The 26,429-nt window shown below is 41.4% G+C and overlaps 1 protein-coding gene across 2 annotated transcripts in view; it reads left to right on the plus strand.

Annotated features, from left to right (window-relative positions):
- Nucleotides 1–700: 700 nt before the first annotated feature.
- The window catches only part of LOC144694999 (DPY30 domain-containing protein 1-like), a 63,057-nt gene continuing 37,328 nt past the window's right edge, over nucleotides 701–26,429 (plus strand). Inside the window, exon 1 of one of the 2 annotated variants that reach the window (XM_078565840.1) lies at nucleotides 701–1,300. In XM_078565840.1, coding sequence (XP_078421966.1) covers nucleotides 970–1,300 — 331 coding nt within the window. In that variant the 5' untranslated portion in view covers nucleotides 701–969. Of the gene's footprint in view, nucleotides 1,305–26,429 lie in introns of both variants that reach the window. The other variant, XM_078565841.1, reaches the window with a different exon arrangement.

Genomic DNA, 26,429 nt, shown 5'->3' on the forward strand with positions numbered 1-26,429 from the left:
GTCACTGTCCCTGGGTCAGAGAGAGTGTCCTGATCCGGGGTCACAGAGAGTGTCCTGACCCCAGGGAACGGTCCCTGGGTCGCATAGAGTTTCCTGACCCCGGGGTCACTATCCCCGGGTCACAGAGAGTGCCCTGACCCTGGGGTCACTGTCCCTGGGTCACAGAGAATGTCCCGACACCGGGGTCGCTGTCCCCGGGTCACAGAGGGTGTCCTGACCCAGGGATCACTTTGCCCGGGTCACAGAGAGTGTACTGACTCCAGGGTCGCTGTCCCCGGGTCACAGAGAGTGTCCTGACCCCGGGGTCGATGTCCCTGGGTCAAGTGTCCTGATCCTAGTGTCACTGTCCCTGGGTCAATGTGTCCTGACTCTGGGGTCAATGTTGCTGGATCACAGGCAGTGTCCTGACCCCGGGGCACTGTCCCTGTGTCACAGAGAGTGTCATGACCCCGGGGTCTCTGTCCCTGGATCACAGAGAGTGTCCTGACGCTGAGGTTACTTTCCCTGGCTCACAGAGAGTGTCCTGACCCCGGGGTCAATGTCCCTGGGTCAGAGGGAGAGTCCTGACCCCAGAGTCGCTGTCCCCGGGTCACAGAAAGTGTTGGACCCCGGGGTCGCTGTCCCTGGGTCACTGTGTCCTGACCCCGTGGTGACTGTCCCTGGGTCACAGAGATTGTCCGCTCCCTGGGTCACAGAGAGTGTCCAGTTCCCAGGGTCACTGTCGGTGGATCACAGAGGTGCCCTGACCCCAGGTCGCATAGAGTGTCCTGACCCCGGGTTACTGTCCCTGGGTCACTGAGAGTGACCTGACCCGGGGTCACTCTCTCTGGGTCACAGAGAGTGCCATGACCCCGGGGTCACTGTCCCTGGGTGACAGAGAGTGTCCTGACCCCGGGGTCACTGTCCTAGGGTCACAGAGAGCGTCCTGACCCCGGGATCACTGTCCATGGGTCACCTCTGTTTGAAAGCATGTTGGAGCCTGGGGTTGGCCGCACAGATGATCTTCTGGGGCATGAAGTCCAGATCACATCTCGTCGGGAGTGGGGGCCTGACACCCCCACCCCGGCCCTAACGCCCGGACACAGAAACGCTCCTCGCACCGGACTCAAAACCGGCCCACAGCCCTGCCACAGGCCCCGCCCCACACCCTGCCACAGGCCCCGCCCCACAGCCCTGCCACAGGCCCCGCCCGTCACCCTGGGAACAGGCTCCGCCTCCCGTGCGAACAACGGCTACGTCATATCCTTTCCACGCATTCTGGTAACCGAGCAACTGAAAAGCGGCCTCAGGTTCAGAGAACGTGAGTGAGAGTGATCAATACCGAGAGAGACTGATCAATACAGAGAGTTATCAAGACAGAGAGAGAAAGAGTGATCGATACAGGGAGAGACTGATCAAGACAGAGAGATAGAGTGATCAAGACAGAGAGAGAAATGATCAAGACACAAAGAGAGTGATCAATACAGAGAGAGAAAGAGTAATCAATATAGACAGAGAGCGATCAATACACAGAGAGAGAGTGATCAATACAGAGAGAGTGATCAATACAGAGAATGATCAATAGAGAGTGTGAACAGTACAGAGAGAGTGATCAGTACAGAGAGAGTGATCAATACAGAGAGGGAGTGATCAATAGAGAGTGAGAGAGTGATCAATACAGAGAGAGTGATCAATACAGAAAGAGTGTGAAAAATACAGAGAGAGAAAGAGTGATCAATACAGAGAGAGAGTGATCAATACAGAGAGAGATCAATACAGAGAGAGAGTGATCAATACAGAGAGGGAGTGATCAATACAGAGTGAGAGAGTGATCAATACAGAGAGAGTAATCAATACAGAGAGAGAGTGTGAACAATACAGAGATAAAAAGTGATCAATACAGAGAGAGAGTGATCAATACAGAGAGATTGATTGACACAGAGAGAGAGTGATCAATACAGAGAGAGAGTGATCAATACAGAGGGAGAGTGATCAATACAGAGGGAGAGTGATCAATACAGAGGGAGAGTGATCAATTCAGAGAGAGTGATCAATACAGAGAGTGAAAGAGTGATCAATACAGAAAGAGTAAGAGTGATCAATATAGAGAGAGAGCGATCAATACACAGAGAGAGAGATCAGTACACAAAGAGAGAGAGTGCTCAATACAGAGAAAGTGTGAACAATACAGAGAGAGAAAAAGTGATCAACACAGAGAGAGAGATCAATACAGAGAGAGTGATCAATACAGAGAAACAGTGATCAACGGAGAGAGAGAAACAGTGACCAATACAGAGAGAGAGTGAGCAATACAGAAACAGAGATCAATAGAGAGAGTGATCAATACAGAGAGAGTGATCAATACAGAGTGATCAATACAGAGAAACAGTGATCAACGGAGAGAGAAACTGACCAATACAGAGAGAGAGAGTGATCAATACAGAGACAGAGATCAATAGAGAGAGAGAGAGTGATCAATACAGAGTGAGAGAGTGATCAATACAGAGAGGGACTGATCAATACAGAGTGAGAGAGTGATCAATACAGAGAGGGAGTGATCAATACAGAGTGAGAGAGTGATCAAGACAGAGGGAGAGTGTGAACAATACAGTGAGAGAAAGAGTGATCAACACAGAGAGAGAGTGATCTATACAGAGAGAGAGTGTGAACAATACCGAGAGAGGGAATGTGAACAATACAGAGAGAGAAAGAGTGATCAATGCAGACAGAGAGAGAGAGAGTGTGAACAATACAGAGAGAAAAAGTGTGATCAATCCAAAGAGAGAGTGATAATACAGAGAGAGAGTGATCAATACAGAGAGAGAGAGTGGGGACAATACAGGGAGAGAGAGTGTGAACAATTCAGAGAGAGACAGAGTGATCAATCCAGAGAGAGAGTGCTCAATACAGAGAGAGTGTGTGAACAATACAGAGAGAGAAAGGGTGATCAATACAGTGACAGAGTGATCAATACATAGAGAGAGTGTGAACAACACGGAGAGTGTGAGAACAATTCAGAGAGAGGAGAAGTGAGCAATACAGAGATAGAGTGATCAATACAGAGAGAGAGATCAATACACAGAGAGATCAATACAGTGAGAGAGTGATCAATACAGTGAGAGAGTGATCAATACAGTGAGAGAGTGATCAATACAGAGAGAGTGGTCAATACAGAGAGAGAGTGATCAATACAGAGAGAGAGTGATCAATACAGAGAGAGAGTGATCAATACAGAGAGAGTGATCAATACAGAGAGGGAGTGCTCAATACAGAGTGAGAGAGTGATCAATACAGAGAGAGAGTGATCAATACAGAGAGAGAGTGTGAACAATATAGAGAGAAAATGAGTTATCAATACAGAGAGTGATCAATTCAGATAGGGAGAGAGATCAACATGGAGAGAGAGATCAACATGGAGAGAAAGATCAATACAGAGAGAGAGTGGTCAATACAAAGAGAGAGTGATCAATACAGAGAGTGATCATTACCAAGTGTCAGTGTGAACAATACAGAGAGAGAAAGAGTGATCAATGCAGAGAGAGAAAGAGTGATCAATATAGACAGAGAGCGATCAATACACAGAGAGAGAGATCAGTACACAAAGAGAGAGAGTGATCAATAGAGAGAGAGTGATCAATAGAGAGAGAGTGATCAACATAGAGAGAGTGATCAATACAGAGAGTGTGAACAATACAGAGAGAGTGATCAATACAGAAGAACAGTAATCAACACAGAGAGAGAAAGAGTGACCAATACAGAGAGAGAGTGATCAATACAGAGAGGGAGTGATCAATACAGAGAGGGAGTGATCAATACAGAGTGAGAGAGTGATCAATACAGAGAGAGTAATCAATACAGAGAGAGAGTGTGAACAATACAGAGATAAAAAGAGTGATCAGTACAGAGAGAGAGTGATCAATACAGAGAGAGATTGATTGACAGAGAGAGAGAGTGATCAATACAGAGAGAGGGTGCAATACAGAGGGAGAGTGATCAATTCAGAGAGAGTGATCAATTTAGAGAGAGAGTGATCAATACAGAGAGAGAAAGAGTGATCAAAACAGAGAGAGGAAGAGTGATCAATATAGAGAGAGAGCGATCAATACACAGAGCGAGAGATCAGTACACAAAGAGAGAGAGTGCTCAATACAGAGAGAGAGTGTGAACAATACAGAGAGAGAAAAAGTGATCAATACTGAGAGAGAGAGATCAATACAGAGACAGAGTGATCAATACAGAGAGAGAGTGATCAATACAGAGAGGGAGTGATCAATACAGAGAGGGAGTGATCAATACAGAGTGAGAGAGTGATCAATACAGAGAGAGAGTGATCAATACAGAGAGAGAGCGATCAATACAGAGAGAGAGTGCTCAATACAGAGAGAGTGTGTGAACAATACAGAGAGAAACAGAGTGATCAGTACAGAGAGACAGTGATGAATACAGATAGAGAGAGAGATCAATAGAGAGAGAGAGATCAACATGGAGAGAAAGATCAATACAGAGAGAGCGTGGTCAATACAGAGAGAGAGTAATCAATACAGAGAGGGAGTGTGAACAATAGAGAGATATAAAGGGTGATCAGTACAGAGAGAGAAAGAGTGATCAATACAGAGAGTGATCATTACCGAGTGTGAGTGTGAACAATACAGAGAGAGAAAGAGTGATCAATACAGAGAGAGAGTGTGAACAATACAGAAAGGGAAAGAGTGATCAACACAGAGAGAGTGATCTATACAAAGAGACAGTGTGAACAATACAGAGAGAGAGTGTGAACAATATGGAGAATGTGAGAACGATTCAGAGAGAGGAGCAGTGATCAATACAGAGAGAGTGATCAATACCGGGAGAGAAAGTGATGAATACAGAGAGAGAGATCAATAGAGAGAGAGAGATCAATAGAGAGAGAGTGATCAGTACAGTGAGTGTGAACAATACAGAGAGAGTGATCAATACAGAAGAACAGTAATCAACACAGAGAGAGAAAGAGTGACCAATACAGAGAGGGAGTGATCAATACAGAGAGGGAGTGATCAATACAGAGAGGGAGTGATCAATACAGAGAGAGTGTGAACAATACAGAGAGAGAAAGAGTGATCAATACAGAGACAGAGTGATCAATACAGAGAGAGAGATCAATAGACAGAGAGTTCTATAGAGAAAGATCAATACAGAGAGAGAGTGATCAATACAGAGAGAGAGTGCTCAATGCAGAGAGAGATCAATACAGAGAGAGAGTGATCAATACAGAGCGAGTGAGTGATCAATACAGAGAGTAATCAATACAGAGAGAGAGTGTGAACAATACAGAGATAAAAAGAGTGATCAGTACAGAGAGAGAGTGATCAATACAGAGAGAGATTGATTGACACAGAGAGAGAGTGATCAATACAGAGAGAGAGTGATCAATACAGAGAGAGAGTGATCAATACAGAGAGAGAGTAATCAATTCAGAGAGCGTGATCAATTTAGAGAGAGAGTGATCAATTCAGAGAGAGTGATCAATTTAGATAGAGAGTGATCAATACAGAGAGAGAAATAGTGATCAATATAGAGAGAGAGCGATCAATACACAGAGAGAGAGATCAGTAGACAAAGAGAGAGAGTGCTCAATACAGAGAGAGAGTGAACAATACAGAGAGAGAAAAAGTGATCAATATAGAGAGAGTGATCAATATAGAGAGAGTGATCAATGCAGAGAGAGTGATCAATACAGAGAAACAGTGATCAACAGAGAGTGAGAGTGTGAACAATACAGAGATAAAAAGTGTGATCAATACAAAGAGAGAGTGATAATACAGAGAGAGATTGATCAATACAGAGAGAGAGTGATCAATACAGAGAGAGAAAGAGTGATCAATACAGAGAGAGAGAGATCAATACAGAGAGAGAGTGATCAATACAGAGAGAGAGTGATCAATACAGAGAGGGAGTGATCAATACAGAGTGAGAGAGTGATCAATACAGAGAGAGAGTGATCAATACAGAGAGAGAGTGATCAATACAGAGAGAGAAAGAGTGATCAATACAGAGAGAGAGAGATCAATACAGAGAGAGAGTGATCAATACAGAGAGAGAGTGATCAATACAGAGAGGGAGTGATCAATACAGAGTGAGAGAGTGATCAATACAGAGAGAGAGTGATCAATACAGAGAGAGAGTGATCAATACAGAGAGAGAGTGTGAACAATACAGAGAGGGAAAGAGTGATCAACACAGAGAGAGTGATCTATACAAAGAGACAGTGTGAACAATACAGAGAGAGAAAGGGTGATCAATACAGAGACAGAGTGATCAATACAGAGATAGAGTGTGAACAATATGGAGAGTGTGAGAACGATTCAGAGAGAGGAGCAGTGATCAATACAGAAAGAGTGATCAATACAGAGAGAGAAAGTGATGAACAGAGAGAGAGAGAGATCAATAGAGAGAGAGATCAATACAGAAAGAGTGTGATCAATACAGGGAGAGAGTGATCAATACAGAGAGGTAGTGATCAATACAGAGTGAGAGAGTGATCAATACAGGGAGAGAGTGATCAATACAGAGAGTGAGTGACCAATACAGAGAGAGTGTGAACAATATAGAGAGAGACAGAGTGATCAATTATGAGAGAGATTGATCTATACAGAGAGACAGTGTGAACAGTACAGAGAGAAAAAGAGTGACGAATGCAGAGAGAGAGTGATCCATACAGAGAGAGAGAGAGTGATCCATACAGAGAGAGAGAGTGTTAACAATAGAGAGAGATAGAGAGTGTGAACAATACAGAGAGAGAAAGAGTGATCAATGCAGAGAGAGAGTGCTCAATACAGAGAGAGTGTGTGAACAATACAGAGAGAGAAAGGGTGATCAATACAGAGACATAGTGATCATTAGAGAGAGAGTGTGAACAATACGGAGAGTGTGAGAACAATTCCTAGAGAGGAGCAATGATCAATACAGAGAGAGAGTGATCAATACAGAGAGAGAGAGAGATCAATACAGAGAGAGTGATCAATACAGAAAGAGTGTGAAAAATACAGAGAGAGAAAGAGTGATCAATACAGAGAGTGATCAATACAGAGAGAGATCAATACAGAGAGAGAGTGATCAATACAGAGAGGGAGTGATCAATACAGAGTGAGAGAGTGATCAATACAGAGAGAGTAATCAATACAGAGAGAGAGTGTGAACAATACAGAGATAAAAAGTGATCAATACAGAGAGAGAGTGATCAATACAGAGAGATTGATTGACACAGAGAGAGAGTGATCAATACAGAGAGAGAGTGATCAATACAGAGGGAGAGTGATCAATACAGAGGGAGAGTGATCAATTCAGAGAGAGTGATCAATACAGAGAGTGAAAGAGTGATCAATACAGAAAGAGTAAGAGTGATCAATATAGAGAGAGAGCGATCAATACACAGAGAGAGAGATCAGTACACAAAGAGAGAGAGTGCTCAATACAGAGAAAGTGTGAACAATACAGAGAGAGAAAAAGTGATCAACACAGAGAGAGAGATCAATACAGAGAGAGTGATCAATACAGAGAAACAGTGATCAACGGAGAGAGAGAAACAGTGACCAATACAGAGAGAGAGTGAGCAATACAGAAACAGAGATCAATAGAGAGAGTGATCAATACAGAGAGAGTGATCCATACAGAGTGATCAATACAGAGAAACAGTGATCAACGGAGAGAGAAACTGACCAATACAGAGAGAGAGAGTGATCAATACAGAGACAGAGATCAATAGAGAGAGAGAGAGTGATCAATACAGAGAGAGAGTGATCAATACAGAGAGGGACTGATCAATACAGAGTGAGAGAGTGATCAATACAGAGAGGGAGTGATCAATACAGAGTGAGAGAGTGATCAAGACAGAGGGAGAGTGTGAACAATACAGTGAGAGAAAGAGTGATCAACACAGAGAGAGAGTGATCTATACAGAGAGAGAGTGTGAACAATACCGAGAGAGGGAATGTGAACAATACAGAGAGAGAAAGAGTGATCAATGCAGACAGAGAGAGAGAGAGTGTGAACAATACAGAGAGAAAAAGTGTGATCAATCCAAAGAGAGAGTGATAATACAGAGAGAGAGTGATCAATACAGAGAGAGAGAGTGGGAACAATACAGGGAGAGAGAGTGTGAACAATTCAGAGAGAGACAGAGTGATCAATCCAGAGAGAGAGTGCTCAATACAGAGAGAGTGTGTGAACAATACAGAGAGAGAAAGGGTGATCAATACAGTGACAGAGTGATCAATACATAGAGAGAGTGTGAACAACACGGAGAGTGTGAGAACAATTCAGAGAGAGGAGAAGTGAGCAATACAGAGATAGAGTGATCAATACAGAGAGAGAGATCAATACACAGAGAGATCAATACAGTGAGAGAGTGATCAATACAGTGAGAGAGTGATCAATACAGTGAGAGAGTGATCAATACAGAGAGAGTGGTCAATACAGAGAGAGAGTGATCAATACAGAGAGAGAGTGATCAATACAGAGAGAGAGTGATCAATACAGAGAGAGTGATCAATACAGAGAGGGAGTGCTCAATACAGAGTGAGAGAGTGATCAATACAGAGAGAGAGTGATCAATACAGAGAGAGAGTGTGAACAATATAGAGAGAAAATGAGTTATCAATACAGAGAGTGATCAATTCAGATAGGGAGAGAGATCAACATGGAGAGAGAGATCAACATGGAGAGAAAGATCAATACAGAGAGAGAGTGGTCAATACAAAGAGAGAGTGATCAATACAGAGAGTGATCATTACCAAGTGTCAGTGTGAACAATACAGAGAGAGAAAGAGTGATCAATGCAGAGAGAGAAAGAGTGATCAATATAGACAGAGAGCGATCAATACACAGAGAGAGAGATCAGTACACAAAGAGAGAGAGTGATCAATAGAGAGAGAGTGATCAATAGAGAGAGAGTGATCAATATAGAGAGAGTGATCAATACAGAGAGTGTGAACAATACAGAGAGAGTGATCAATACAGAAGAATAGTAATCAACACAGAGAGAGAAAGAGTGACCAATACAGAGAGAGAGTGATCAATACAGAGAGGGAGTGATCAATACAGAGAGGGAGTGATCAATACAGAGTGAGAGAGTGATCAATACAGAGAGAGTAATCAATACAGAGAGAGAGTGTGAACAATACAGAGATAAAAAGAGTGATCAGTACAGAGAGAGAGTGATCAATACAGAGAGAGATTGATTGACAGAGAGAGAGAGTGATCAATACAGAGAGAGAGTGCAATACAGAGGGAGAGTGATCAATTCAGAGAGAGTGATCAATTTAGAGAGAGAGTGATCAATACAGAGAGAGAAAGAGTGATCAAAACAGAGAGAGGAAGAGTGATCAATATAGAGAGAAAGCGATCAATACACAGAGCGAGAGATCAGTACACAAAGAGAGAGAGTGCTCAATACAGAGAGAGAGTGTGAACAATACAGAGAGAGAAAAAGTGATCAATACTGAGAGAGAGAGATCAATACAGAGACAGAGTGATCAATACAGAGAGAGAGTGATCAATACAGAGAGGGAGTGATCAATACAGAGAGGGAGTGATCAATACAGAGTGAGAGAGTGATCAATACAGAGAGAGAGTGATCAATACAGAGAGAGAGCGATCAATACAGAGAGAGAGTGCTCAATACAGAGAGAGTGTGTGAACAATACAGAGAGAAACAGAGTGATCAGTACAGAGAGACAGTGATGAATACAGATAGAGAGAGAGATCAATAGAGAGAGAGAGATCAACATGGAGAGAAAGATCAATACAGAGAGAGCGTGGTCAATACAGAGAGAGAGTAATCAATACAGAGAGGGAGTGTGAACAATAGAGAGATATAAAGGGTGATCAGTACAGAGAGAGAAAGAGTGATCAATACAGAGAGTGATCATTACCGAGTGTGAGTGTGAACAATACAGAGAGAGAAAGAGTGATCAATACAGAGAGAGAGCGTGAACAATACAGAAAGGGAAAGAGTGATCAACACAGAGAGAGTGATCTATACAAAGAGACAGTGTGAACAATACAGAGAGAGAGTGTGAACAATACAGAGAGAGAGTGTGAACAATATGGAGAGTGTGAGAACGATTCAGAGAGAGGAGCAGTGATCAATACAGAGAGAGTGATCAATACCGGGAGAGAAAGTGATGAATACAGAGAGAAAGATCAATAGAGAGAGAGAGATCAATAGAGAGAGAGTGATCAGTACAGTGAGTGTGAACAATACAGAGAGAGTGATCAATACAGAAGAACAGTAATCAACACAGAGAGAGAAAGAGTGACCAATACAGAGAGGGAGTGATCAATACAGAGAGGGAGTGATCAATACAGAGAGGGAGTGATCAATACAGAGTGAGAGAGTGATCAATACAGAGAGAGTGTGAACAATACAGAGAGAGAAAGAGTGATCAATACAGAGACAGAGTGATCAATACAGAGAGAGAGATCAATAGACAGAGAGTTCTATAGAGAAAGATCAATACAGAGAGAGAGTGATCAATACAGAGAGAGAGTGCTCAATGCAGAGAGAGATCAATACAGAGAGAGAGTGATCAATACAGAGCGAGTGAGTGATCAATACAGAGAGAGAGTGTGAACAATACAGAGATAAAAAGAATGATCAGTACAGAGAGAGAGTGATCAATACAGAGAGAGATTGATTGACACAGAGAGAGAGTGATCAATACAGAGAGAGAGTGATCAATACAGAGAGAGAGTGATCAATACAGAGAGAGAGTAATCAATTCAGAGAGCGTGATCAATTTAGAGAGAGAGTGATCAATTCAGAGAGAGTGATCAATTTAGATAGAGAGTGATCGATACAGAGAGAGAAATAGTGATCAATATAGAGAGAGAGCGATCAATACACAGAGAGGGGAGATCAGTAGACAAAGAGAGAGAGTGCTCAATACAGAGAGAGAGTGAACAATACAGAGAGAGAAAAAGTGATCAATACAGAGAGAGTGATCAATATAGAGAGAGTGATCAATGCAGAGAGAGTGATCAATACAGAGAAACAGTGATCAACAGAGAGTGAGAGTGTGAACAATACAGAGATAAAAAGTGTGATCAATACAAAGAGAGAGTGATAATACAGAGAGAGATTGATCAATACAGAGAGAGAGTGATCAATACAGAGAGAGAAAGAGTGATCAATACAGAGAGAGAGAGATCAATACAGAGAGAGAGTGATCAATACAGAGAGAGAGTGATCAATACAGAGAGGGAGTGATCAATACAGAGTGAGAGAGTGATCAATACAGAGAGAGAGTGATCAATACAGAGAGAGAGTGATCAATACAGAGAGAGAGTGTGAACAATACAGAGAGGGAAAGAGTGATCAACACAGAGAGAGTGATCTATACAAAGAGACAGTGTGAACAATACAGAGAGAGAAAGGGTGATCAATACAGAGACAGAGTGATCAATACAGAGATAGAGTGTGAACAATATGGAGAGTGTGAGAACGATTCAGAGAGAGGAGCAGTGATCAATACAGAAAGAGTGATCAATACAGAGAGAGAAAGTGATGAACAGAGAGAGAGAGAGATCAATAGAGAGAGAGATCAATACAGAAAGAGTGTGATCAATACAGGGAGAGAGTGATCAATACAGAGAGGTAGTGATCAATACAGAGTGAGAGAGTGATCAATACAGGGAGAGAGTGATCAATACAGAGAGTGAGTGACCAATACAGAGAGAGTGTGAACAATATAGAGAGAGACAGAGTGATCAATTATGAGAGAGATTGATCTATACAGAGAGACAGTGTGAACAGTACAGAGAGAAAAAGAGTGACGAATGCAGAGAGAGAGTGATCCATACAGAGAGAGAGAGAGTGATCCATACAGAGAGAGAGAGTGTTAACAATAGAGAGAGATAGAGAGTGTGAACAATACAGAGAGAGAAAGAGTGATCAATGCAGAGAGAGAGTGCTCAATACAGAGAGAGTGTGTGAACAATACAGAGAGAGAAAGGGTGATCAATACAGAGACATAGTGATCATTAGAGAGAGAGTGTGAACAATACGGAGAGTGTGAGAACAATTCCTAGAGAGGAGCAATGATCAATACAGAGAGAGAGTGATCAATACAGAGAGAGAGAGAGATCAATACAGAGAGAGTGATCAATACAGAAAGAGTGTGAAAAATACAGAGAGAGAAAGAGTGATCAATACAGAGAGAGAGTGATCAATACAGAGAGAGATCAATACAGAGAGAGAGTGATCAATACAGAGAGGGAGTGATCAATACAGAGTGAGAGAGTGATCAATACAGAGAGAGTAATCAATACAGAGAGAGAGTGTGAACAATACAGAGATAAAAAGTGATCAATACAGAGAGAGAGTGATCAATACAGAGAGATTGATTGACACAGAGAGAGAGTGATCAATACAGAGAGAGAGTGATCAATACAGAGGGAGAGTGATCAATACAGAGGGAGAGTGATCAATACAGAGGGAGAGTGATCAATTCAGAGAGAGTGATCAATACAGAGAGTGAAAGAGTGATCAATACAGAAAGAGTAAGAGTGATCAATATAGAGAGAGAGCGATCAATACACAGAGAGAGAGATCAGTACACAAAGAGAGAGAGTGCTCAATACAGAGAAAGTGTGAACAATACAGAGAGAGAAAAAGTGATCAACACAGAGAGAGAGATCAATACAGAGAGAGTGATCAATACAGAGAAACAGTGATCAACGGAGAGAGAGAAACAGTGACCAATACAGAGAGAGAGTGAGCAATACAGAAACAGAGATCAATAGAGAGAGTGATCAATACAGAGAGAGTGATCAATACAGAGTGATCAATACAGAGAAACAGTGATCAACGGAGAGAGAAACTGACCAATACAGAGAGAGAGAGTGATCAATACAGAGACAGAGATCAATAGAGAGAGAGAGAGTGATCAATACAGAGTGAGAGAGTGATCAATACAGAGAGGGAGTGATCAATACAGAGTGAGAGAGTGATCAAGACAGAGGGAGAGTGTGAACAATACAGTGAGAGAAAGAGTGATCAACACAGAGAGAGAGTGATCTATACAGAGAGAGAGTGTGAACAATACCGAGAGAGGGAATGTGAACAATACAGAGAGAGAAAGAGTGATCAATGCAGACAGAGAGAGAGAGAGTGTGAACAATACAGAGAGAAAAAGTGTGATCAATCCAAAGAGAGAGTGATAATACAGAGAGAGAGTGATCAATACAGAGAGAGAGAGTGGGGACAATACAGGGAGAGAGAGTGTGAACAATTCAGAGAGAGACAGAGTGATCAATCCAGAGAGAGAGTGCTCAATACAGAGAGAGTGTGTGAACAATACAGAGAGAGAAAGGGTGATCAATACAGTGACAGAGTGATCAATACATAGAGAGAGTGTGAACAACACGGAGAGTGTGAGAACAATTCAGAGAGAGGAGAAGTGAGCAATACAGAGATAGAGTGATCAATACAGAGAGAGAGATCAATACACAGAGAGATCAATACAGTGAGAGAGTGATCAATACAGTGAGAGAGTGATCAATACAGTGAGAGAGTGATCAATACAGAGAGAGTGGTCAATACAGAGAGAGAGTGATCAATACAGAGAGAGAGTGATCAATACAGAGAGAGAGTGATCAATACAGAGAGAGTGATCAATACAGAGAGGGAGTGCTCAATACAGAGTGAGAGAGTGATCAATACAGAGAGAGAGTGATCAATACAGAGAGAGAGTGTGAACAATATAGAGAGAAAATGAGTTATCAATACAGAGAGTGATCAATTCAGATAGGGAGAGAGATCAACATGGAGAGAGAGATCAACATGGAGAGAAAGATCAATACAGAGAGAGAGTGGTCAATACAAAGAGAGAGTGATCAATACAGAGAGTGATCATTACCAAGTGTCAGTGTGAACAATACAGAGAGAGAAAGAGTGATCAATGCAGAGAGAGAAAGAGTGATCAATATAGACAGAGAGCGATCAATACACAGAGAGAGAGATCAGTACACAAAGAGAGAGAGTGATCAATAGAGAGAGAGTGATCAATAGAGAGAGAGTGATCAATATAGAGAGAGTGATCAATACAGAGAGTGTGAACAATACAGAGAGAGTGATCAATACAGAAGAATAGTAATCAACACAGAGAGAGAAAGAGTGACCAATACAGAGAGAGAGTGATCAATACAGAGAGGGAGTGATCAATACAGAGAGGGAGTGATCAATACAGAGTGAGAGAGTGATCAATACAGAGAGAGTAATCAATACAGAGAGAGAGTGTGAACAATACAGAGATAAAAAGAGTGATCAGTACAGAGAGAGAGTGATCAATACAGAGAGAGATTGATTGACAGAGAGAGAGAGTGATCAATACAGAGAGAGGGTGCAATACAGAGGGAGAGTGATCAATTCAGAGAGAGTGATCAATTTAGAGAGAGAGTGATCAATACAGAGAGAGAAAGAGTGATCAAAACAGAGAGAGGAAGAGTGATCAATATAGAGAGAGAGCGATCAATACACAGAGCGAGAGATCAGTACACAAAGAGAGAGAGTGCTCAATACAGAGAGAGAGTGTGAACAATACAGAGAGAGAAAAAGTGATCAATACTGAGAGAGAGAGATCAATACAGAGACAGAGTGATCAATACAGAGAGAGAGTGATCAATACAGAGAGGGAGTGATCAATACAGAGAGGGAGTGATCAATACAGAGTGAGAGAGTGATCAATACAGAGAGAGAGTGATCAATACAGAGAGAGAGCGATCAATACAGAGAGAGAGTGCTCAATACAGAGAGAGTGTGTGAACAATACAGAGAGAAACAGAGTGATCAGTACAGAGAGACAGTGATGAATACAGATAGAGAGAGAGATCAATAGAGAGAGAGAGATCAACATGGAGAGAAAGATCAATACAGAGAGAGCGTGGTCAATACAGAGAGAGAGTAATCAATACAGAGAGGGAGTGTGAACAATAGAGAGATATAAAGGGTGATCAGTACAGAGAGAGAAAGAGTGATCAATACAGAGAGTGATCATTACCGAGTGTGAGTGTGAACAATACAGAGAGAGAAAGAGTGATCAATACAGAGAGAGAGTGTGAACAATACAGAAAGGGAAAGAGTGATCAACACAGAGAGAGTGATCTATACAAAGAGACAGTGTGAACAATACAGAGAGAGAGTGTGAACAATATGGAGAGTGTGAGAACGATTCAGAGAGAGGAGCAGTGATCAATACAGAGAGAGTGATCAATACCGGGAGAGAAAGTGATGAATACAGAGAGAGAGATCAATAGAGAGAGAGAGATCAATAGAGAGAGAGTGATCAGTACAGTGAGTGTGAACAATACAGAGAGAGTGATCAATACAGAGAGATTGATTGACACAGAGAGAGAGTGATCAATACAGAGAGAGAGTGATCAATACAGAGGGAGAGTGATCAATACAGAGGGAGAGTGATCAATACAGAGGGAGAGTGATCAATTCAGAGAGAGTGATCAATACAGAGAGTGAAAGAGTGATCAATACAGAGAGAGACGGATCAATAGAGAGATCAATAGAGAGAGAAAGATAAATACAGAGAGAGAGTGATCAATACGGACAGAGAGTGCGAACAATACAGAGAGAGAAAGAGTGATCAATACAGAGAGAGAGTGATCCATACAGAGAGAGAGAGTGGGAACAATACAGGGAGAGAGAGTGTGACCAATTCAGAGAGAGAAACAGTGATCAATACAGAGAGAGAGTGCTCAATACAGAGAGTGTGAACAATACAGAGAGATAAAGAGTGATCAATACAGAGAGAGAGTGATCCATACAGAGAGACAGAGTGGGAACAATACAGGGAGAGAGAGTGTGACCAATTCAGAGAGAGAAAGAGTGATCAATACAAACACAGAGTAATCAATACAGAGAGAGAGTGTGAACAACACGGAGAGTGTGAGAACAATTCAGAGAGAGGAGAAGTGAGCAATACAGAGAGAGAGTGATCAATACAGAGAGAGAGTAATCAATAGAGAGAGAGTGATCAATACAGAGAGGGAGTGATCAATACAGAGAGAGAGTGTGGACAATACAGAGAGAAAAAGCGTGATCAATACAGAGAGAGAAAGAGTGATCAATACAGAGAGACAGTGACCAATACAGAGAGAGAGAGAGAGAGATCAATATGGAGAGAAATACCAATACAGAGCGAGAGTGATCAATACAGAGCGAGAGTGATCAATACAGAGAGAGAGTGATCAATACCAAGTGTGAGTGTGAACAATACAGAGAGGGAAAGAGTGATCAACACAGAGAGAGAGTGATCTATGCAGAGAGACAGTGTGAACAATACAGAGAGAGAATGGGTGATCAATACAGAGACAGAGTGATCAATACAGAGAGAGAGTGATCAATTCAGAGAGGGAGTGTGAACAATAGAGAGATATAAAGAGTGATCAATACAGAGAGAGAGTGATCAATACTGAGTGTGAGTGTGAACAATACAGAGAGAGAAAGAGTGATCAACACAGAGAGAGTGATCTATACAGAGAGACAGGGTGAACAATACAGAGAGAGAATGGGTGATCAATACAGAGACAGAGTGATCAATACAAAGAGAGTGTGTGAACAATGCAGAGAGTGTGAGAACGATTCAGAGAGAGGAGCAGTGATCAATACAGAGAGAGAGTGATCAATACAGAGAGAGAGAGTGATGAATACAGAGAGAGAGTGATGAATACAGAGAGAGAGACGGATCAATACAGAGAGAGAGATAAATACAGAGAGAGTGTGATCAATACAGAGAGAGTGATCAAAAAAGAGAGGGAGTGATCAATACAGAGAGAGTGATCAATGCAGAGAGAGTGATGATTACAGAGAGAGAGTGTGAACAATACATTTAGATAAAGAGTGATCAATACAGAGAGAGAGCGATCGCTACAGATAGAGAGTGTGAAATACAGAGAGAGAGAGAAAGAGTGATCAATACAGAGAGAGACGGATAAATAGAGAGATCAATAGAGAGAGAAAGATAAATACAGAGAGAGAGTGATCAATACAGACAGAGAGTGCGAACAATACAGAGAGAGAAAGAGTGATCAATACAGAGAGAGAGTGATCCATACAGAGAGAGAGTGATCAATACAGAAAGATAGAGTGATCAATACAGAGAGAGAGTGTGAACAATACAGAGAGAGTGTGGACAAGACAGAGAGAGAAAGAGTGATCAATACAGATAGGGAGTGATCAATACAGAAAGTGTGTGAAAAATACAGAGAGGGAAAGGGTGATCAATACAGAGAGAGAGTGATCAATATAGAGGGAGTGTGAACAATAGAGAGAGAGAGTGATCAATACAGAGAAAGTGTGAACAATACAGTGAGAGAAAGAATGATCAATACAGAGAAAGAGTGAACAATACAGAGAGAGAGTGATCAATACAGAGAGAGACTGATCAGTACAGACAAAGAGTGCGAACAGTACAGAGAGAGAAAGAGTGATCAATGCAGAGAGAGAGTGCTCAATACAGAGAGAGTGTGTGAACAATACAGAGAGAAAAAGAGTGATCAATAGTGTTCAGTACAGAGAGTGTGAACAATACAGAGAGTGATCAATACAGAGAAATAGTGATCAACACAGAGAGAGAAAGAGTGACCAATACAGAGAGAGAGTGATCAATACAGAGAGAGAGAGAACACTATAGAGAGAGATCAATAGAGAGAGAGTGATCAAAACAGAGAGAGAATGATCAATACAGAGAGGGAGTGATCAATACAGAGTGAGAGAGTGATCAATACAGAGAGAGTGTGATCACTACAGAGAGAGAGTGTGAACAATAGAGAGAGAGAGAGAGAGAGAAAGAGTGATCAATACAGAGACAGAGTGATCAATGCAGAGAGAAAAAGAGTGATCGATACAGAGAGAGAAAGTGTTATCAATACAGAGAGACAGTGATCAATACAGAGATAGAGATCAATAGAGAGATCACTAGAGAGGGAAAGACCAATACAGAGAGAGTGATCAATACAGAGAGAGTGAGATTAATACAGAGAGAGTGTGTGAACCATACAGAGAGAGAAAGGGTTAACAATACAGAGAGAGTGATCAATACAGAGAGAGTGTGAACAATACGGAGAGTGTGAGAACAATTCAGAGAGAGTGATCACTACAGAGAGAGAGAGTGATCAATACAGAGAGAGAGAGAGAGATCAATACAGAGAGAGAGAGAGAGAGATCAATACAGGGAGACAGTGATCAACACAGAGAGAGGCAGTGATCAACAGAGAGAGAGTGTGATCAATACAGAGAGAGAGAAAGAGGTCAATAGAGACAGAGGGACATTAATACAGAGAGAGGGTGATCAATACAGAGAGAGAGTGATCACTACAGAGATAGAGAGTGAACAATACAGAGAGAGAGCGATCAATACAGAGAGAGAGAGCGATCAATACACAGAGTGAGCGATCAATGCAGAGAGAGAGTGATCAATGCAGAGAGAGAGTGATCAATACAGAGAGAGAATGATCAATAGAGAGAGTGTGTTCAAGTCAGAGAGAGAAAGAGTGATCAATACAGAGTGAGAGAGTGATCAATACAGAGAGAGTGTGATCACTACAGAGAGAGAGTGTGAACAATAGAGAGAGAGAGAGAGAGAGAGAGAGAAAGAGTGATCAATACAGAGACAGAGTGATCAATGCAGAGAGGAAAAGAGTGATCGATACAGAGAGAGAAAGTGTTATCAATACAGAGAGACAGTGATCAATACAGAGATAGAGATCAATAGAGAGAGAGATCACTAGAGAGGGAAAGACCAATACAGAGAGAGTGATCAATACAGAGAGAGTGAGATTAATACAGAGAGAGTGTGTGAACCATACAGAGAGAGAAAGGGTTAACAATACAGAGAGAGTGATCAATACAGAGAGAGTGTGAACAATACGGAGAGTGTGAGAACAATTCAGAGAGAGTGATCACTACAGAGAGAGAGAGTGATCAATACAGAGAGAGAGAGAGAGATCAATACAGAGAGAGAGAGAGAGAGATCAATACAGGGAGACAGTGATCAACACAGAGAGAGGCAGTGATCAACAGAGAGAGAGTGTGATCAATACAGAGAGAGAGAAAGAGGTCAATAGAGACAGAGGGACATTAATACAGAGAGAGGGTGATCAATACAGAGAGAGAGTGATCACTACAGAGATAGAGAGTGAACAATACAGAGAGAGAGCGATCAATACAGAGAGAGAGAGCGATCAATACACAGAGTGAGCGATCAATGCAGAGAGAGAGTGATCAATGCAGAGAGAGAGTGATCAATACAGAGAGAGAATGATCAATAGAGAGAGTGTGTTCAAGTCAGAGAGAGAAAGAGTGATCAATACAGAGAAAGAGTGATCAATTCAGAGAGAGAGTGATCAATTCAGAGAGAGAGTCAATTTAGAGAGGGAGTGATCAATACAGAGAGAGAAAGAGTGATCAATACAGAGAGAGAAAGAGTGGTCAATATCGAGAGAGAGTGATCAATACACAGAGGGAGAGATCAGTACACAAAGGGAGAGAGTGCTCAATACAGAGAGTGTTTGAACAATACAGAGAGAGAATGAGTTATCAATACAGAGAGAGAGTGATCAATACAGAGAGAGTGATCAATACAGAGAGAGTGATGAATACAGAGAGAGTGTGAACAATACAGAGAGAGTGATCAATACAGAGAAACAGTGATCAACACAGAGAGAGAAAGAGTGATCAATACAGAGGGAGACTGATCAATACAGAGAGAGAGAGATCAATACAGAGAGATCAATACAGAGAGAGAGTGATGAATACTGAGAGAGAGTGATCAATACAGAGAGGGAGCGATCAATACAGAGAGGGAGTGATCAATACAGAGAGAGAGTGATCAATACAGAGAGAGTGTGTGAACAATACAGAGAGAGAGTGATCAATTCAGAGAGAGAGTGATCAATTCAGAGAGAGTGATCAATTCAGAGAGAGTGATCAATTCAGAGAGAGAGTCATCAATTTAGAGAGAGAGTGATCAATACAGAGACAGAAAGAGTGATCAATGCCAAGAGAGAAACAGTGATCAATATAGAGAGAGAGTGATCTATAAACAGAGAGATCAGTACACAGAGAGTGCTCAATGCAGAGAGAGAGTGTGAAAAATATATAGAGAGAAAGAGTGATCATTAAAGAGAGAGAGTGATCACTACAGAGAGAATGTGAACAATGCAGAGAGATAAAGTGTGATCAATACAGAGAGAGAGTGATCAATACAGAGAGAGAGTGAGATCAATAGAGAGCAAGATCAATACTCAGACAGAGTGATCAATACTCAGACAGAGTGATCAACACAGAGAGGGAGTGATCAATACAGAGTGAGAGAGTGATCAGCACAGAGTGAGAGTGATCACTACAGAGAGAGAGTGTGAACAATACAGAGAGATAAAGTGTGATCAATACAGAGACAGAAAGATCAATACAGAGAGAGTGCTCAATACAGAGAGTGTGTGAACAATACAGAGAGAGAATGAGTTATCAATACAGAGAGAGAGTGATCAATACAGAGAGAGTGATCAATACAGAGAGAGTGATGAATACAGAGAGAGTGTGAACAATACAGAGAAACAGTGATCAACACAGAGAGAGAAAGAGTGATCAATTCAGCGGGAGACTGATCAATACAGAGAGAGAGAGATCAATACAGAAAGAGAGTGATGAATACTGAGAGAGAGTGATCAATACAGAGAGGGAGTGATCTATACAGAGAGGGAGTGATCAATACAGAGAGAGAGTGATCAATACAGAGAGAGAGTGTGAACAATACAGAGAGAGAGTGATCAATTCAGAGAGAGTGATCAATTCAGAGAGAGAGTCATCAATTTAGAGAGAGAGTCATCAATACAGAGACGGAAAGAATGATCAATGCCAAGAGAGAAACAGTGATCAATATAGAGAGAGAGTGATCTATAAACAGAGAGAGAGATCAGTACACAGAGAGTGCTTAATGCAGAGAGAGAGTGTGAAAAATATATAGAGAGAAAGAGTGATCATTAAAGAGAGAGAGTGATCACTACAGAGTGTGAACAATGCAGAGAGATAAAATGTGATCAATACAGAGAGTGATCAATAAAGAGAGTGAGATCAATAGAGAGCAAGATCAATAGAGAGAGAGAGTGATCAATACTGAGAGAGAGTGATCAACACAGAGAGGGAGTGATCAATACAGAGTGAGAGAGTGATCAACACAGAGTGAGAGTGATCACTACAGAGAGAGAGTGTGAACAATACAGAGAGATAAAGTGTGATCAATACAGAGACAGAAAGATCAATACAGAGAGAGAGTGCTCAATACAGAGAGTGAGTGATCAATAGAAAGTGAGAGAGTGATCAATACAGAGAGAGAGTAATCAATACAGAGATATAAAGAGTTATCAATACAAGAGAGAGTGTGATCAATACAGAGAGTGTGAACAATACAGAGAGAGAAAGAGTGATCAATACAGAGAGAGAAAGAGTGATCAATACTGAGAGAGAGTGATCAATACAGAGAGAGTGTGATATATACAGAGAGACAGTGTGAATAATACAGAGAGAAAAAGGGTGATCAATACAGAGACAGAGTGATCAATACAGAGAGAGAGTGTGTACAATACGGAGAGTGTGAGAACGATTCAGAGAGAGGAGCAGTGATCAATACAGAGAGAGAGTGATCACTACAGAGAGAGAGAGTGATGAATACAGAGAGGGAGTGATCAATACAGAAAGAGAGATAAATAGAGAGAGAGTGATCAATACAGAGAGAGTGATCAATACAGAGAGAGAAAGTGATCAATACAGAGAGAGAGTGATCAATACTGAAAGAGAGATAAATAGAGAGAGAAAGATCAATACAGAGAGAGTGATCAATACAGAGAAGGAAAGATAAATACAGAGTGAGAGAGTGATCAATACAGAGAGAGAGTGTGAACAATACAGAGAGAGAAAGACTGATCAATACAGAGAGAGATTGATCTATACAGAGAGTCAGTATGAACAATACAGAGAGAAAAAGAGTGACGAGTACAGAGAGAGAGTGATCCATAGAGAGAGAGAGAGTGATCCATACAGTAGAGAGAGAATGTGAACAATACAGAGAGATAAAGTGTGATCAATACAGAGAGAGAGTGATCAATACAGTGATAGAGTGAGATCAATAGAGAGAGAGATCAATAGAGAGAGAAAAATCAATACAGAGAGTGAGTGATCAATAGAAAGTGAGAGAGTGATCAATACAAGAGAGAGAGTGATCAATACAGAAAGAGAGTGTGTGATCAACACAGAGAGAGAGTGATCTATACAGAAAGACAGTGTGAACAATACAGAGAGAGAAAGGGTGATCAATACAGAGACAGAGTGATCAATACAGAGAGAGAGTGTGAACAATACGGCGAGTGTGAGAACAATTCAGAGAGAGGAGCAGTGATCAATACAGAGAGAGTGATCAATACAGAGAGAGAGAGTGATCAATACAGAGAGAGAGTGATCAATACAGAGAGAGAGAGATAAATAGAGAGAGAAAGATCAATACAGAGAGAGTGATCAATACAGAGAAGGAATGATAAATACAGAGTGAGAGAGTGATCAATACAGAGAGAGAGTGTGAACAATACAGAGAGAGAAAGACTGATCAATACAGAGAGAGATTGATCTATACAGAGAGTCAGTGTGAACAATACAGAGAGAAAAAGAGTGACGAGTACAGAGAGAGAGTGATCCATAGAGAGAGAGAGAGAGAGAGTGATCCACACAGTAGAGAGAGAATGTGAACAATACAGAGAGAGAAAGAGTGATAAATACAGAGAGAGAGTGATAAATACAGAAAGAGAAAGAATGATCAATACAGAGAGAGTGATCCATACAGAAACAGAGAGAGTGATCAAGACAGAAAGAGAAAGAATGATCAATACAGAGAGAGTGATCCATACAGAAACAGAGAGAGTGATCCATACAGGGAGAGAGAGTGTGAACAATACAGAGAAACAGTGTCAGTACAGAGAGAGAGTGATCAATACAGAGAGAGTGTGAATAATACAGAGAGAGAAATAGTGATCAATACAGAGAAAGAGTGATCAATACAGAGAGAGAGTGATCTATACAGGGAGTCAGTGTGAACAATAGAGGGAAAAAGAGTGACGAGTACAGAGAGAGAGTGATCCATAGAGAGAGAGAGTGAGTGATCCATACAGTAGAGAGAGAGTTTGAACAATACAGAGAGAGGGAGTGTGAACAATACAGAGAGAGAAAGAGTGATCAATGCAGAGAGAGAGTGATCAATGCAGAGAGAGTGTGTGAACAATACGGAGAGTGTGAGAACAATTCAGGGAGAGGAGCAGTGATCAATATAGACAAAGAGTGTGAACAATACAGAGAGAGAAAGAGTGATCAATACAGAGAGAGAGAGAGTAAACAATACAGGGAGAGAAAAAGTGATGAATGCAGAGAGTGCTCAATACAGAGAGAATTTGTGAACAATACAGAGAGAGAAAGGGTGATCAATACAGAGAGAAAGTGATCAATACAGAGAGAGAGTGATCTATATGGAGAGACAGTGTGAGCAATAGAGAGAGAAAAAGACTGACCAATACAGAGAGAGAATGATCCATACAGAGAGAGAGAGAGTGATCCATACAGAAAGAGAGAGACTGTGAACAATACAGACAGAGAAAGAGTGATCAATACAGAGAGAGAAAGAATGATCAATACAGAGAGAGAGTGATCAATACGGTGAGAGGGTGTGAGCAATGCAGATAGAGAAACAGTGATCAATACAGAGGAAGCGTGATCAATACCGAGAGAAAGTGATCAGTACAGACAAAGAGTGTGAATAATACTGAGAGAGGAAGACTGATCAATGCAGAGAGAGGGTGCTCAATACAGAGAGAGAGTGTGAACAATACAAAGAAACAGTGATCAATACAGAGAGAGAGTGATCAATACAGGGAGTGTGAACAATGCTGAGAGAGAAAGAGTGATCAATACAGAGAGAGAGTGATCAATACAAGAGAGAGTGAACAGTACAGACAAAGATTGTGAACAATACAGAGAGAGAGAGTGATCTATACTGAGAGACTGTGTGAACAATACAGAGAGAGAAAGGGTGATCAATACAGAGAGAGAGTGATCAATACGGAGAGTGTGAGAAAAATTCAGAGAGAGGAGGAGTGATCAATACAGAGAGAGAGTGATCAATATAGAGAGAGAGATGAATACAGAGAGAGAGATGAATACAGAGAGCGAGTGATATATACAGAGTGAGAGAGTGATCAATACAGAGAGAGTGATCAATACAGAGAGAGAGTGTGAACAACGCAGAGAGAAAAAGATTGATCGATACAGAGAGAGAAAGTGTTATCTATACAGAGAGACAGTGATCAATACAGAGAGAGAGAGATCAATAGAGAGAGAGATCAATGGAGAGAGAAAGATCAATACAGAGAGAGAGTGTTCAATACAGAGAGAGTGATCAATAAAGAGAGAGTGTGAACAATACGGAGAGTGTGAGAACAATTCAGAGAGTGTGATCACTACAGAGAGAGAGAGGGATATCAATACAGAGAGAGAGTGGTCAATACATGGAGACAGTGATCAACACAGAGAGAGACAGTGATCAACAGAGAGAGAGTGTGATCAATACAGAGAGAGAGAAAGAGGTCAATAGAGGCAGAGGGACATTAATATAGAGAGAGGGAGATCAATACAGAGAGAGAGAGAGAGCGATCAATACAGAGAGTGAGCGATCAATGCAGAGAGAGAGTGATCAATACAGAGAGAGAGTGATCAATATAGAGAGAGAATAATCAATAGAGAGAGTGTGTTCAAATCAGAGAGAGAAAGAGTGATCAATACAGAGAGAGAGTGATCAATTCAGAGAGAGAGTGATCAATTCAGAGAGTCAATTTAGAGAGAGAATGATCAACACAGAGAGTGTGATCAATACAGAGAGAGAGAAAGAGGTCAATAGAGACAGAGGGACATTAATATAGAGAGAGGGAGATCAGTACAGAGACAGAGTGATCACTACAGAGATAGAGAGTGAACAATACAGAGAGAGAGCGATCAATACAGAGAAAGAGAGAGCGATCAATACAGAGAGTGAGCGATCAATGCAGAGAGAGAGTGATCAATACAGAGCGAGAATGATCAATAGAGAGTGTGTGTTCAAATCAGAGAGAGAAAGAGTGATCAATACAGAGAAAGAGTGATCAATACAGAGAGAGATTGATCTATACAGGGGGTCAGTGTGAACAATAGAGAGAAAAAGAGTGACGAGTACAGAGAGAGAGTGATCCATAGAGAGAGAGAGAGAGTGATCCATGCAGTAGAGAGAGAATGTGAACAATACAGAGAGAGAAAGAGTGATTAATGCAGAGAGAGTGTGATCAATACAGAGAGAGATTGTGAACAATATGGAGAGCGTGAGAACAATTCAGAGAGAGGAGCAGTGATCAATATAGACAAAGAGTGTGAACAATACAGAGAGAGAAAGAGTGATCAATACAGAGAGAGAGTGATCAATACAGAGAGAGAGTGATCTATACGGAGAGACAGTGTGAACAATACAGAGAGAAAAAGAGTGACCAATACAGAGAGAGAATGATCCATACAGAGAGAGAGAGAGTGATCCATACAGAGAGAGAGAGACTGTGAACAATACAGACAGAGAAAGAGTGATCAATACAGAGAGAGAAAGAATGATCAATACAGAGAGAGAGTGATCAATACGGTGAGAGAGTGTGAGCAATGCAGAGAGAGAAACAGTGATCAATACAGAGGAAGCGTGATCAATACAGAGAGAGTGATCAGTACAGACAAAGAGTGTGAATAATACTGAGAGAGGAAGAGTGATCAATGCAGAGAGAGAGTGCGCAATACAGAGAGAGAGTGTGAACAATACAGAGAAGAAACAGTGATCAATACAGAGAGTGTGAACAATGCTGAGAGAGAAAGAGTGATCAATATAGAGAGAGAGTGATCAATACAAGAGAGAGTGAACAGTACAGACAAAGATTGTGAACAATACAGAGAGAGAAAGAGTGATCAATGCAGAGAGAGAGAGTGCTCAATACTGAGAGAGTGTGTGAACAATACAGAGAGAGAAAGGGTGATCAATACAGAGAGAGAGTGATCAATCCGTGAGTGTGAGAAAAATTTAGAGAGAGGAGGAGTGATCAATACAGAGAGGGTGTGATCAATACAGAGAGAGAGTGATCAATATTGAGAGAGAGATGAATACAGAGAGAGAGAGATGAATACAGAGAGCGAGTGATAAATACAGAGTGAGAGAGTGATCAATACAGAGAGAGAGTGATCAATACAGAGAGAGAGTGATCAATACAGAGAGAGTGTGAACAACGCAGAGAGAAAAAGATTGATCGATACAGAGAGAGAAAGTGTTATCTATACAGAGAGACAGTGATCAATACAGAGAGAG

This window comes from Cetorhinus maximus, chromosome 20, assembly GCF_964194155.1.
Source record: "Cetorhinus maximus chromosome 20, sCetMax3.hap1.1, whole genome shotgun sequence".
NCBI classification, from domain to species: Eukaryota; Metazoa; Chordata; class Chondrichthyes; order Lamniformes; family Cetorhinidae; genus Cetorhinus; species Cetorhinus maximus.